This window comes from Podarcis vaucheri, assembly GCF_965113315.1.
Source record: "Podarcis vaucheri genome assembly, chromosome: 3".
Taxonomy (NCBI): domain Eukaryota; kingdom Metazoa; phylum Chordata; class Lepidosauria; order Squamata; family Lacertidae; genus Podarcis; species Podarcis vaucheri.
In genome coordinates, this window is record NC_138761.1 from 111604805 (window position 1) to 111617095 (window position 12291).

Genomic DNA, 12291 nt, shown 5'->3' on the forward strand with positions numbered 1-12291 from the left:
CCTCATCATGCTTACTCCTGGCCACATCATGCGCCCAGCTGTCCAATCAGCATGGCCAGGGACATGAGGCATTGGGTAAGCTTTTGTTTAAGGGAGGGGAAGTTGTAGCCGCTGCCTGCCCCTCCTCAATAAGGGTATCCTGTTAAAGCGATCTGGGGGTGTGGATCTTGTCCAAAGCCTGGATGTGGGCTAGGGTCATGCCATGACCCTAACGGGGACCCTGCGGGGTGCCCCAATTTGATGTATGTCATAGGGCTCCCCCTATTGGTGGTTTACCCTTAGTTAGATTCCCTGAAGACGGGCAGGAGTTGGAATATAGCCTGGTTTTCACCCAATGCCGAAGCCAAACACATCTGTAGCCAATAAAGTTGTGGCCTAATTTATCCCATAAACCTACATATTCATCTCCATGTGTTTATTATCTAAGGGAACTGCGGGGCCCAGGGGCTTGGCACGCAATTTCATCAAGCTTGTGGGGTTAATGCTAAAGTGCTTCTGCCCATGAGCCTGCTATTCTGCTGGCTTTGGGCACCTGGCCTGTTGAATGCTGACTGAGGCAGTTCAGACAAGCCATTCTGTGGGCAATTACAAGCCAGGCGAATTCAAAACCAGGAAAATCCCAGTGCCATTGCTTGTCAAAATTCTTAGTGGCTGAGATCCTGTACATGTGGTGCTCTTGCTATGATCTCTTTCAGGCATAGGCAAACTTGGCCCTCCAGATGTTTTAGGACTACAACTCCCAACATCCCTAGCTAACAGGACCAATGGTCAGGGGTGATGGGAGTTGAAGATCCAAAACATCTGGAGGGCCGAGTTTGCCTATGCCTGATCTCTTTCCTTCCAGTTCCATTGTGAAGATTGCTATGTTGCACCAAGCCACTATTGCTGGTGCAATTTCAGCAAACTTCAACTGACTGTCTGGTAATACAAGCCCCAACCTATCCTTCGGGAGAATTTGCCTGTTAATTTTAGCCCCTGCTTTGGTGATACAGTGTGGGAAGTCCTTTCAGTGGGATTCCTCCAGAGTAAGCGTCATGCAGCTGCCTGCCTTGATCACACCTTTAGCTCATGTACAAATTATCTAAACCTACCAAGTCCAATATGTGAAAACGATATTACTGTTTAACCCACATAATTAATGATTCCCAGATCGGAAATGCCAAGGTTGGCACAAATAATAGGATTAGCTCAGTTGTCAAATGTCCAAATGCACCTGGTTTGTCTTTTAAAACACTGGAAGGAGCAAACTTGCTCCACTCGTCTTTTTACTTTCTACCGTCAGGTAGGGGATTTCCATTTCTGTTAAATCCTTTCTTTGGCACAGCCAGCGTTGCTCATGCTAGGAATTATTTTCTTTGTCTTTTATCCAGTGTGGGTCTTCCTTTCCTCAGTGCCGTATGAGTCATTCCACCTTCCTTTCTCAGGAAGGTGGAACTCCCTTTTCTGGTGTCAGCGAAAAGAAAATCAAAACAAAACTGGTAAGCCACATGCTACCAACGTCCCATCCCCCCCCCCCATTTTCTTCAAGAGGAATTTGGAACAATCATCTTGAATTTTGTAAAAAATTCAATGATTTCTTGAACGGTGGGCTTGAGATCTTACAATACTTTTGAAGTATTGGGCCACTGGCATTATTCAGGAGACTCTTCTTATTTTCCTACTCTGAGGCAAATGCTAACTAGATGCAGCGCTGTCGCTGATTCTCAGAATCATCTGTTTTAGGATATGAATTTGTCAGCTTGTAATGCTTATATATACTGAGAATTGAATATTATTTCCCCTGGAAGAACTTATCTTAGGGTTGCCATATTTCAAAAAGTGAAAATCCAGAAACAAAAGTTGTTGAGGGTTTTTTGTTGTTTTGCAAAGTTGTTGAGTCTTTCATGAAATTTGAAAATTGCGTGTGGAGGTCCCCAAGCCACCCCTCAAAATAATTCACAGATCACACATAATTTTTGTTTAAGGTTTTTGGCATAATTTTGGCCACAACTTTATTAAATACATAATCTGTGAGTGGTTGCTTAGGCATTGGTTATGACTATCTGTCTCCCTGCCTGGGACAGAACTGACTAACCGAACTCCCTCAGAAGCCAGAGAAGGGAAAACAATATTGGGGATCAGTTGAGCTGAGCGACAGTCCCTCACTGCTCACCCAACCTGCTCCCCAAGGCTTGCCGGCCCTGGTCCCATTTCAGGGATTGGATGAAATCGTGGCAAGCCCCAGGATTCCTTTAACGGAATTCCCTTCCACACCACCATTGGAGGGGCAGGCCCAGCCTACCCTGACCCCCCTCCACCAATTTTTTATAACCAATGCCTAACCGCAACCTTACAAGTTGTGATGAATTGCTAAGTAGTAGACAAAAACCAAATGGCACCAGCCAATCAGCCAAATGGACAAAATCCCTACTAGGCCCCTGCCCCAACGGCAGACGACTCCATGACAGGCATGGCAAGGTCAACCGGAACACAGGGCGGGCGGGTGGGTGATCCGATGCACTCAGCTAAAGAGAAAGCAAAAGCGGAGTGCCCCAATATTTAAAGCCTTTGGTCCCACCCACCCAATTTGCAACATGCAATTTGCCCCAGCAACCCGGCCATCCAATCGTTGCATCAGGCATTCACCATTTAACCTGCCTGGCAACAGAGGGTTGGCAGACCCCACCACAACACGTGCTCTCATTTCAGGGAGAACACGCTTTGTTCAAATCTACACTACTGACATGGGCTGCCATACACCTGGATTTCCCCAGTCATTTCAGTGATGCTGTTTGCGAGGGCTGAATGCCGGTTATGTCTGGGGAAATCTGGATGTACGGCAACCCTATCTTATCTGGTCCAGAATTTGCAGTCAACTGCAGGCTGGCTAACTAGGCTGCAATACAGGCTCATGCACACTGCTGTAGCTTCAACCACTTGCCTCTTGCCATCTGGTCTCCCTTTCCTAATCCATCCCTCGGCAGGGGGCACATGCATTTAAGATGCCATGCCAACATTGCCTGCTGTTCTTCTCTTCACCTGTAGCCTGCTGGTTTGCTCCTCAAAGTGTGCTCACATGTGCCAGACTCAGCAAGCTGCCATTCTGGGATGCTGCCAGTAGCAGATGGTGCGGAGAGGCTGTGTCACTTACCTGACCTCTCTCTGGTTGAGTCGCTGCTGCATACCAAGATGAAGAGAGGTAGGGGTAAGGTAGCAGGGATGTCAGTGCAGTGCAAATGCATCAGCAGGAGCGTGGGACTGGCGTTGCCATCTTCTTTGGAGATTACTAGACTGGGGTCATCCAACAAAGTTGAATGGCAGAAAATTTAGGCTAGACAAAAGGAAATACTTCTTCACACAGAGATAGAATAATTTGGCCCGAATAAGGAAATTTTGTCCATGGTATGATTATTTCCTACCTAGAGATTTTGAAACTATTTGCAAAATTTAACAATTCCAAAATATAGATGTGCTTTTGCTCTTGTAGGATTCAATATACTGCCTTCAGCTGCACTTGAGGGTCAATTTCAAAAAAAATCTGCTGGAAAAATGGTTATGTCCATGTGGAGATGGCGGTATTGTATCAGGGGCTCATGGTGCTTCTGGCTTGCACTCTTTATAAAGATCTGAGGTTATTACCGCTCTACTATTGTCCATGCTGGGTCACTCAGCCATTGCTACAGTGACCTTTCTTCTAGCAGATCAAGATGATCGTTGTTGTTGTTTAGTCATTTAGTTGTGTCCGACTCTTTGTGACCCCATGGACCAGAGCACACCAGGCACTCCTGTCTTCCACTGCCTCCCGCAGTTTGGTCAAACTCATGCTGGTAGCTTCGAGAACACTATCCAACCATCTCGTCCTCTGTCGTCCCCTTCTCCTTGTGCCCTCCGTCTTTCCCAACATCAGGGTCTTTTCCAGGGAGTCTTCTCTTCTCATGAGGTGGCCAAAGTATTGGAGCCTCAGCTTCAGGATCTGTCCTTCCAGTGAGCACTCAGGGCTGATTTCCTTCAGAATGAATGGGTTTGATCTTCTTGCAGTCCATGGGACTCTCAAGAGTCTCCTCCAGCACCATAATTCAAAAGCATAAATTCTTTGGCGATCAGCCTTCTATCAAGATGATCAGGTGACAGCAAAAACTGCAAGCTTTTTTAGTGGGGGCAATTAGAATAAGATCTATTATTTGATTATTGATGTAAACCTCCCAAATGTATTTTGTATAGTTAAGTTTCTACCTCTATCATCAGTATATTTTATTTTATTGCTATGGCTAGTGACTGATGCAAATTAAGACTCTTCTGATCTGATCTTCTTCACACAGCATATACAGAGTTTGGTACCTCAGGATGTTGGCTGCCTCCCTGGAAATTTGATTCAAAAGCAATGCATTGGATAGTTTGTCTGCATCTCCAGCTATGTTCAACCTGTGTATTTGTAAATAAACTAAATATTACAATTTCCAGAGGGGTAGCCAGGTTGCCCAGGCAGGCACAATCTGAGGCCCTGCAAGAGCGGTGAAGTAACTGAGACGGGACACAGGTGTTGGGTAAAACCAAGCCAAAACTTTATTAACTACAGCAGAAAGTTGGGTTTCCATGGCAGTAGGGCAAGGATCCAGTTCCTCATTCCACTCAGCCCTTGCTGTTGGAATGACACTCTGTCATGATTGGGACATGCCCAAACTCCTTCCATGGGAATCCCCCAGAGTTGAGTCCTGGCATGGCGCAAGTCAACTATCCAGGGTCTCACTGGGTGACCATGTTGAAAGATTCCAGCTGGGCAGAGGCCCAAAGCTGTACTTCTTCCCTTTTCCACCATTCCTGGAGGTTGTGCAATACCAGATCGATGCATAGTGAGGTCCCTTAGCATCCAAATATCAACCCATATTGGTTCACACCCTTGCAAGAGAAATAGAGGTAAAGCAGAAGAATAGCTATGAAATGGTTTAAGCAAGTACAGATTAGCTGTCAAGGATCACCTCTCCTATCAGTTGTGACAATAACCTCACAATGGCAGGCAAGCTGGGAGAATCCCATCAAGTGCTTGCTGTCATTAGAACTGATTGCTTGAACTCAACCTTACCCTAAGGCTGGTCTATCAGCAACTGCAGTTTAAAGAAAAGGTGAGGTTGGGGCAGAGTGGATTTTGCTTGAAAAATCAGTGTTTATTTTTTCAGATGCATATGAATTTGCAAATCAGCAGCTGTATTTTCCACATTTTCCAATATCTGTTTCAGAGGGTTTTCTGCCCTCCTCCCTACATGCTAGACTTTTTCTTCTCCAGTCTTTCCCCACACACAAATATCATTGTAACTTTGTCTAGATGGTCTTCTCTGTAATCTTTACAACTAGGGTGAGACTGCCAGGAATTCTTGGAACCATGTTTCTTCAAAGGTTCTTTGTTCCTTATTTCTGACTCATCAATTCTTGGCCTGTTGAATACAATGAGATCAGGATCAGGATCCCAGTGAGGTAGCGTCTTAGATGTGTGAGTCAGACTGTGCCACTCTAACACTCATGTGAATATAAAAAAATTCCTTCCTGTAGCACCTTAAAGACCAACTAAGTTAGTTCTTGGTATAAGCTTTCGTGTGCATGCACACTTCTTCAGATACACAGTCCCAGTCTCAGTCCCACCTGAGATCCTCTGCAACTGGAGCTACCAGGGACCCACTGAATGAAAAACTGAAGCTGTACCACAGTTTGGAGAACTTGAAGCTGCCCTCTGTTGAGCCAGGCCGTTGGAAGTCCCTGGAAGGCTGCCCATGAAGGAATATGTGTATCTGAAGAAGTGTGCATGCACACGAAAGCTTATACCAAGAACTAACTTAGTTGGTCTTTAAGGTGCTACAGGAAGGAATTTTTTTATTTTGACTATGGCAGACCAACACGGCTACCCATCTGTAACTGGACTCATGTGAATAAAATGCCAACCTTCCGAACATCTGTGCCCTGTCTCAATAATTTTTCAATTGCAGACATCAAGAAAAAAACATGCAATAAAAGCTGAAACATCTTTTCATTTGTCTGATGAAGAGGGGTGACAGCCATAGGAAACCCGCAGGGACATTTTTCTACTCCTCCACATATTTTGAGGTTAGAAGTGTTATTGAAATGGAAAGAACAAAGGAAGTTGGTGATGCCAGCCGGGAGACCAGGAGCCTCAGGGATGAAATGATTAAGGTAGAGAAGCTAAAAACTGGTAAGTGGATTAGACACAGACTTGGTTCAAATCCTAATTTAGCAGTACATTCCCTACTTAACTGGCCATCAAACACAAGGTGTTAAGAGAACATGTAAAATAACAACATATAAACATGAGTCAGACCATTGGTCCACATAGCTCAACATTTTCAACTCTGGGGTTGGGGAACCTGATAACCTCAAGTTGTTGTTTGACTTCATCATCACTGACCCTGGTCTACTGCAACTGCCAGCTAGGTATCAAGTAGAAGTCCCACCTGAGATCCTCTGCAACTGGAGCTACCAGGGACCCACTGAATGAAAAACTGAAGCTGTACCACAGTTTGGAGAACTTGAAGCTGCCCTCTGTTGAGCCAGGCCGTTGGAAGTCCCTGGAAGGCTGCCCATGAAGGAATGTGGCCCTTGAGCTTAGAGAAGATACCTGCCTCCTATCCATGACCATAGCAACTGGCCATATCAGAGATGGACAGGTGTGACAATAAGGGCCCCCTCCACTGCCCTTGCTGCGGCCAAGCACCACACACTTGAAGGAAGGTAAAAAAAAAAGTTCAAGGACCTCTGGACGATTAAGTCCAGTCAAAGGTGACTATGGAGTTGAAGTGCTCATCTCGCTTTCAAGCTGATGGAGCCAGCGTTGTCCACAGACAGCTTTCTGGGTCATGTGGCCAGCATGACTGAACTGCTTCTAGTGAACGGAACACTGTGACAGAAACCAGAGCGCATGGAAATGCCGTTTACCTTCCCGCCACAGCAGTACCTATTTATCTACTTACACTGGCATGCTTTCCAACTGCTAGGTTGGCAGGAGCTGGGACAGAGCAACGGGAGCTCACTCCACTGTGGGGATTCGAACCACTGACCTGATTGGGAAGCCCAAGAGGCTCATTTGTTTAGACCACAGTGCTAAATTTGCTTTGGGTGTGCTTTAAGCCTATAGTGGGTATGCAGCCTAAGAACTGGAACTTGACTGCCCGATCCTGTGCCTATTTCTCAGAAATAAGTCTCACTGGGCTCCCTGGGATTTGCTCCATGTAACCCTGCATAAATTTGCCCCCTTCCCTCATTATTCCTTTTTTTTTTTTTACTTTAACATCAGCCATGTTTTTGTAAGGCATTATTTTTGTAAACTTGATTTGAGCACATTGGCAGAGGAGTGTAAATCTAGTAAATAAATACTCGCCCACCCCTTCATTCCTGCTTCGTGTGCTTCTCTTTGAAGAAGGGGAGCACAAAACCAGACTGGTTGCTCTTAATCACAAGTGACTTATGAAATGACAGCATTTAGCTAATCTGGTTTAACCGCTAAAGCCTTCCCACAGGAGAATAATGAGTGACTAGACCACCTTCCAGAGCTGTCTTTAATATCCATTCTGAATTCATTAAAGTCTTGTGATCTGAGGAGGACCTTTCGCTGTCCTTAATTTCACTGAGGTTGACTCCACATCCTGGCCTGACAGGACAACAAATGTGTGGGTTATATAACAGAGTCTCCGTACATCTGCTGGAAATGGAGGGCCTTTTGGTATACATGCTGTCCTGCAGGCGAGGGAAATCCTAGTTTGTGACCCCAAGGTTTCTGCTTTGAGTTTACCCAAAGAAAATTCCTCCTTTGTTTCAGATGTGAGACTGCAAGAAAGTGGTTCCCCGGGGAGCGAGTTTTTACATGAGTTCCTTCAGCTCGGAACAAGTTCCCATAAAATATTTTTTGAATGAATAAACCATCTCGCTTCCTACATTAAAATTCCTATACCTAAGGTAAAAGAACAAAAATAAAAGGGCTAAGCAATGTGACAATTAACCAAAGTCACAGAGGACCTTGTAAAGAATTATAGAAAAAATATACTGTGAGGATCTTGCCATTCTCCCCCTACCTTAGGCAACTTAATTGGGAAATATCAAAAGAAAACCACAAAGTATTTTTTTAAATGAAAACATAAATAAATAAATATGAGGGGGGAGAGTGAGGGCAAACGTACACACACGGCTGTATTTCTTCCCCACAGGAAATCACTTCCATTTGAAGAGCATTATTAGGGGCAAAGGGAGACATTATTAGTGTGGAGGCAGTTAATGTCCATGATTAGCTTAATCAATTTATATGCCACTTTCCCACAGTGTCCAAAGTGGCTTACTACAAACACCCACTTATTATCAAAAAACAACATTTGGGGTGGGGTGGGAGCAGCTTACAAAAAAACCCAAGACTTTAAAATTAGAATAAAAAACAAGAATAAGAAATGCAACGGGGTGCAATTACAGGGACCATAGCTTCATGCTTTGCATGCAGAAGGTTAAAGGATATTAATTAGCAGGACTGAGTATTATCTCTGTGAGCCATGGGAGAGATGGTTGGGGTAGACAGTACCAGCCGCGGACGGCAGGGTAGATTGGAAGCACTTGCCTGATCTCCTGACGACGGAGTTGTTGCTGCTTATTGGGAAGGAGAGCACGATGGACAAGGCACCAGGAAGGTCAGTGCAGTGCAAACACTGCCATGTTGGCTCCACCAGTGTGTTGGCACCGCACCAACCTCTCTGCTGCATTGCTCTTCCCATCTTCCTCTTGGTAAACAGCAGTGACTCCCTTGTCAGGAGGTCAATTAAAAGACACAGCCCCATGGTGCTGTTCACTACTGGAAAGTACTAAGGTAAATGCTTTAGGTCAGTGGTGTCAAAGAGGGCCAGATTTGATGAAGTGAAGGGTCGTGAGGGCCGACCAAAGGGCCGACCAAGTCGTTAACTACTTTTTTTTAGGATTGAAATTGTTGAGCTTTTTTGATGGTTTCCCCCCAAAGTTGTTGAGCTATTTTTAGGGTTGAACTGGCAGGCCGGATTAGGCCTCCAAAATGGACTTTGGACACGGCTGCTTTAGGTATAAAGTATCCATGCCCAGCAGTTGGGGAGAAAAAATTGAAAGTAAAGGGAAACTGCCAACTGATTTGTCTGAGAATGGGGAGGAGATGCATTGACAAAGTGAAGGGCATTAAGCATTTAAAAAGGTAAAAAGTAAAGGACTCCTGGACAGTTAAGTCTAGTCAAAGGTGACTATGGGGTTGTGGCGCTCATCTCACTTTCAGGCTGAGGGAGCCAGCGTTTGTCCACAGACAGCTTTCTGGGTCATGTGGCCAACAAGACTAAACCGCTTCTGGCGCAATGGAACACCATGACGAAAACCAGAGCACACAGAAACACTGTTTACTTTCCCACCGCAGCGGTACTTATTTATCTACTTGTACTGGCATGCTTTCAAACTGCTAGGTTTGACAGAGCAACAGGAGCTCACTCCGTCGTGCGGAATCAAACTGCTGACCTTCTGATTGGCAAGCCCAAGAGGCTCAGTGCTTTAGACCACAGCACCACCTGCATCCCATTAAGCATTTTCCTTCTAACTGGAATATGGTCAAGGTCTTGCTGGTGACATTTGTTGTTGTTTAGTCATTTAGTCATGTCTGACTCTTCGTGACCCCATGGACCAGAGCACACCAGGCACTTCTGTCTTCCACTGCCTCCCGCAGTTTGGTCAAACTCATGCTGGTAGCTTCGAGAACACTATCCAACCATCTCATCCTCTGTCGTCCCCTTCTTCTTGTGCCCTCCATCTTTCCCAACATCAGGGTCTTTTCCAGGGAGTCTTCTCTTCTCATGAGGTGGCCAAAGTACTGGAGCCTCAGCTTCAGGATCAGTCCACTCAGGGCTGATTTCCTTCAGAATGGATAGGTTTCTTTTTTTATATAAAAAAAAATTTATTGGGTTTTCACATTTTATATAGACAGAAACAAACACAAAAACAAACAAAAAAAATAAAAACAACAAACATGTATAATTTCAGAAGATCTTATTTTCTAACCCTGGTCCCTGACTTCCCCCCACCCCCTCCCTTGCATCCCTATTCCCAAATTTATGTCCGCAAATTGGCATTTCTCCTCTTATCCATCTTAATATTAGTCCTTTTATAGAGAAAAGCAAAAATAAATTTTTTCTAAGTTGGACCCCAGTTCCCTTCCATCGATTTCCCATTTTGTCTTGAATAAAAATCTTATTAATTAAACCCCATGGTCTTGAGTGTTGTTAAAATTACATCCTTCCCTCCCTCCCATCCCCGATTTGCGTCCCTTCCCAATACATGTCCAAAATAACAGTTCTTAGCCTGGGTTCCTCACGTCCGAGGCTCTCAAGTCTCTTTCAGTCCCTCTCCGCTGGTCTTGTTGGTAGTCCTTTATGTCGGTCATCGAATCTCGGAAGAGTTCTATCACAATCAATCCATAATCTCTTCCCATATTTGAAGACAGCTGCTGAAGAATTTCCACAAGGCATGAATCTTGAAAGTCATAGTCAGAGTCAGAGTCTATGTGGAGGCCCCAATTATATTTCTTTATTTTAAATTCCTGGATTTCATAAACTCCCAGGGCCTCCACTTTCGTCTTCTGCATCTTTCGTAGATTTGTAGTAGATTTAATCCAATAGTCTCCTTGCTTATATTCCGCAGGTGTCAGCTTCTGGTTAGTGTTTTCCAGCTTTACTTTTTCTCTTTCTTGTTTTGTCTCTTCCTCTTCTTTAGTTATCATTTCGCGTTCAGCTGTGGATTCTTTCTCATTCAGGTCCTCATTACATTCAGCAGAACTACTTGTTTCAGAAGTCAAGGTCATCAATTGTTTGCTCATAACCGCAGTCTGCTCTTGTAAGATTCCCACCAAATAGAACATCCTTTCGATTTCCACCAGTATCTTTCCATCCACAGCCATTGTAATTCCACAGAATTCCCCCTAGAGGGAATCTGGTTACTTAGTGTTCTTTTCTCCAACAATCCTCTATCTTGTTGTTGTTTCTTTGTTTCCAACAATTTTAGTTCAATTGTAACTCCTTTTATTCCAGAGGGATCTTAAGTAGCAATTTTCCCACTATAAACTGTCCGTTTGACAGCTTTGACAGCTGTCAAACTCTGCACCTCTTCCACAAGCTCCAAAACAGGACGCTCCCGGGCCCGGGAGGGAGGGTTGTTTACAACAAAAGAGGAAACTTCCAAAACTCCACTCTCCAACTCAAAATTACTTTCCCCCCCAAAAAAAATCTTGGAAGTTACTGTCTTTTTAAACTCACCCTTTACAGGGTAGGCTCTCCAGCTTAGTTCTTATATCGTTGCTCTAGATCGTCTGCAAAGGGGGGGTGCGGACTTCCTTTTAGCACACACCCCGATCGTCTCGAATTCAAAAGGAAAAATTCTTAAAGTCCAATTCCAGGTTACTCACGGGTTATTCTTTTCAGTCCGAATTTCAAGGAAGGAAGTCAGCGCTCTCCAGTCATGGCTCGCGGCTTCACTCAGCGCAGGTAGCGATCGACTCACAGCGCCACGCCGCCCCCCGTATCCTCTCCGTAGCCTTTAAAAAGGCTCTTCGTGGATCAGGGGGGGCGCTTTAGGCGCCCACCGAGTCTTCAGTCCGCAGGCTTCCGCGCCTGCGGTTTTTAAGGGTCCCCGTGTCGCCGGCACGGCAAAGACCCATCCTACGCTGAGCCGATCCCCTCCGGAGCTCGGAGGGAATCCGCCATTTTCAGATCACGCCAACCCCGGAAGAGCCAGAATGGATAGGTTTCATCTTCTTGCAGTCCATGGGACTCTCAAGAGTCTCCTCCAGCACCATAATTCAAAAGCATCAATTCTTCGGTGATCAGCCTTCTTTATGGTCCAGCTCTCACTTCCATACATCACTACTGGGAAAACCATAGCTTTAACTATACAGACCTTTGTCTCTGCTTTTTAAGATGCTGTCTAGGTTTGTCATTGCTTTTCTCCCAAGAAGCATAGAAAACCCTAAACAACCTGAAGCCAGGATACTTGGCTTCCCCTGTGTTTACCCAGTCACCCCTAAAATTGTCAGAGAATGCCCTGTTGAATTAATGGGCAAACATCTTACGACATTTCAATATATTTAAATGACTTTATTGTACACCGCCATGATTCCCCACCCACCCGCCCATATGAGTTGGCAGGTTGCAAACGTTGTTACAAAATAAATTAATTAATAAAAGCCTCAAATGAAGTAGCTCCGTTAGTGCAATGCGCAATGCAACTTTCTCCTCTCCCCATGTGCCCACTCCTCCTCCCCCCCCAAAAAAA

The 12291-nt window shown here is 45.0% G+C and overlaps 1 protein-coding gene across 1 annotated transcript in view; it reads right to left on the reverse strand.

The window, feature by feature from the left end:
- Positions 1–5116: 5116 nt before the first annotated feature.
- Positions 5117–12291, reverse strand: part of LOC309528281 (uncharacterized protein) — a 36087-nt gene continuing 28912 nt past the window's right edge. The window contains exon 4 of the mRNA XM_082215708.1: positions 5117–5408. Coding sequence (XP_082071834.1) covers positions 5234–5408 — 175 coding nt within the window. The 3' untranslated portion in view covers positions 5117–5233. The remainder of the gene's footprint in view (positions 5409–12291) is intronic.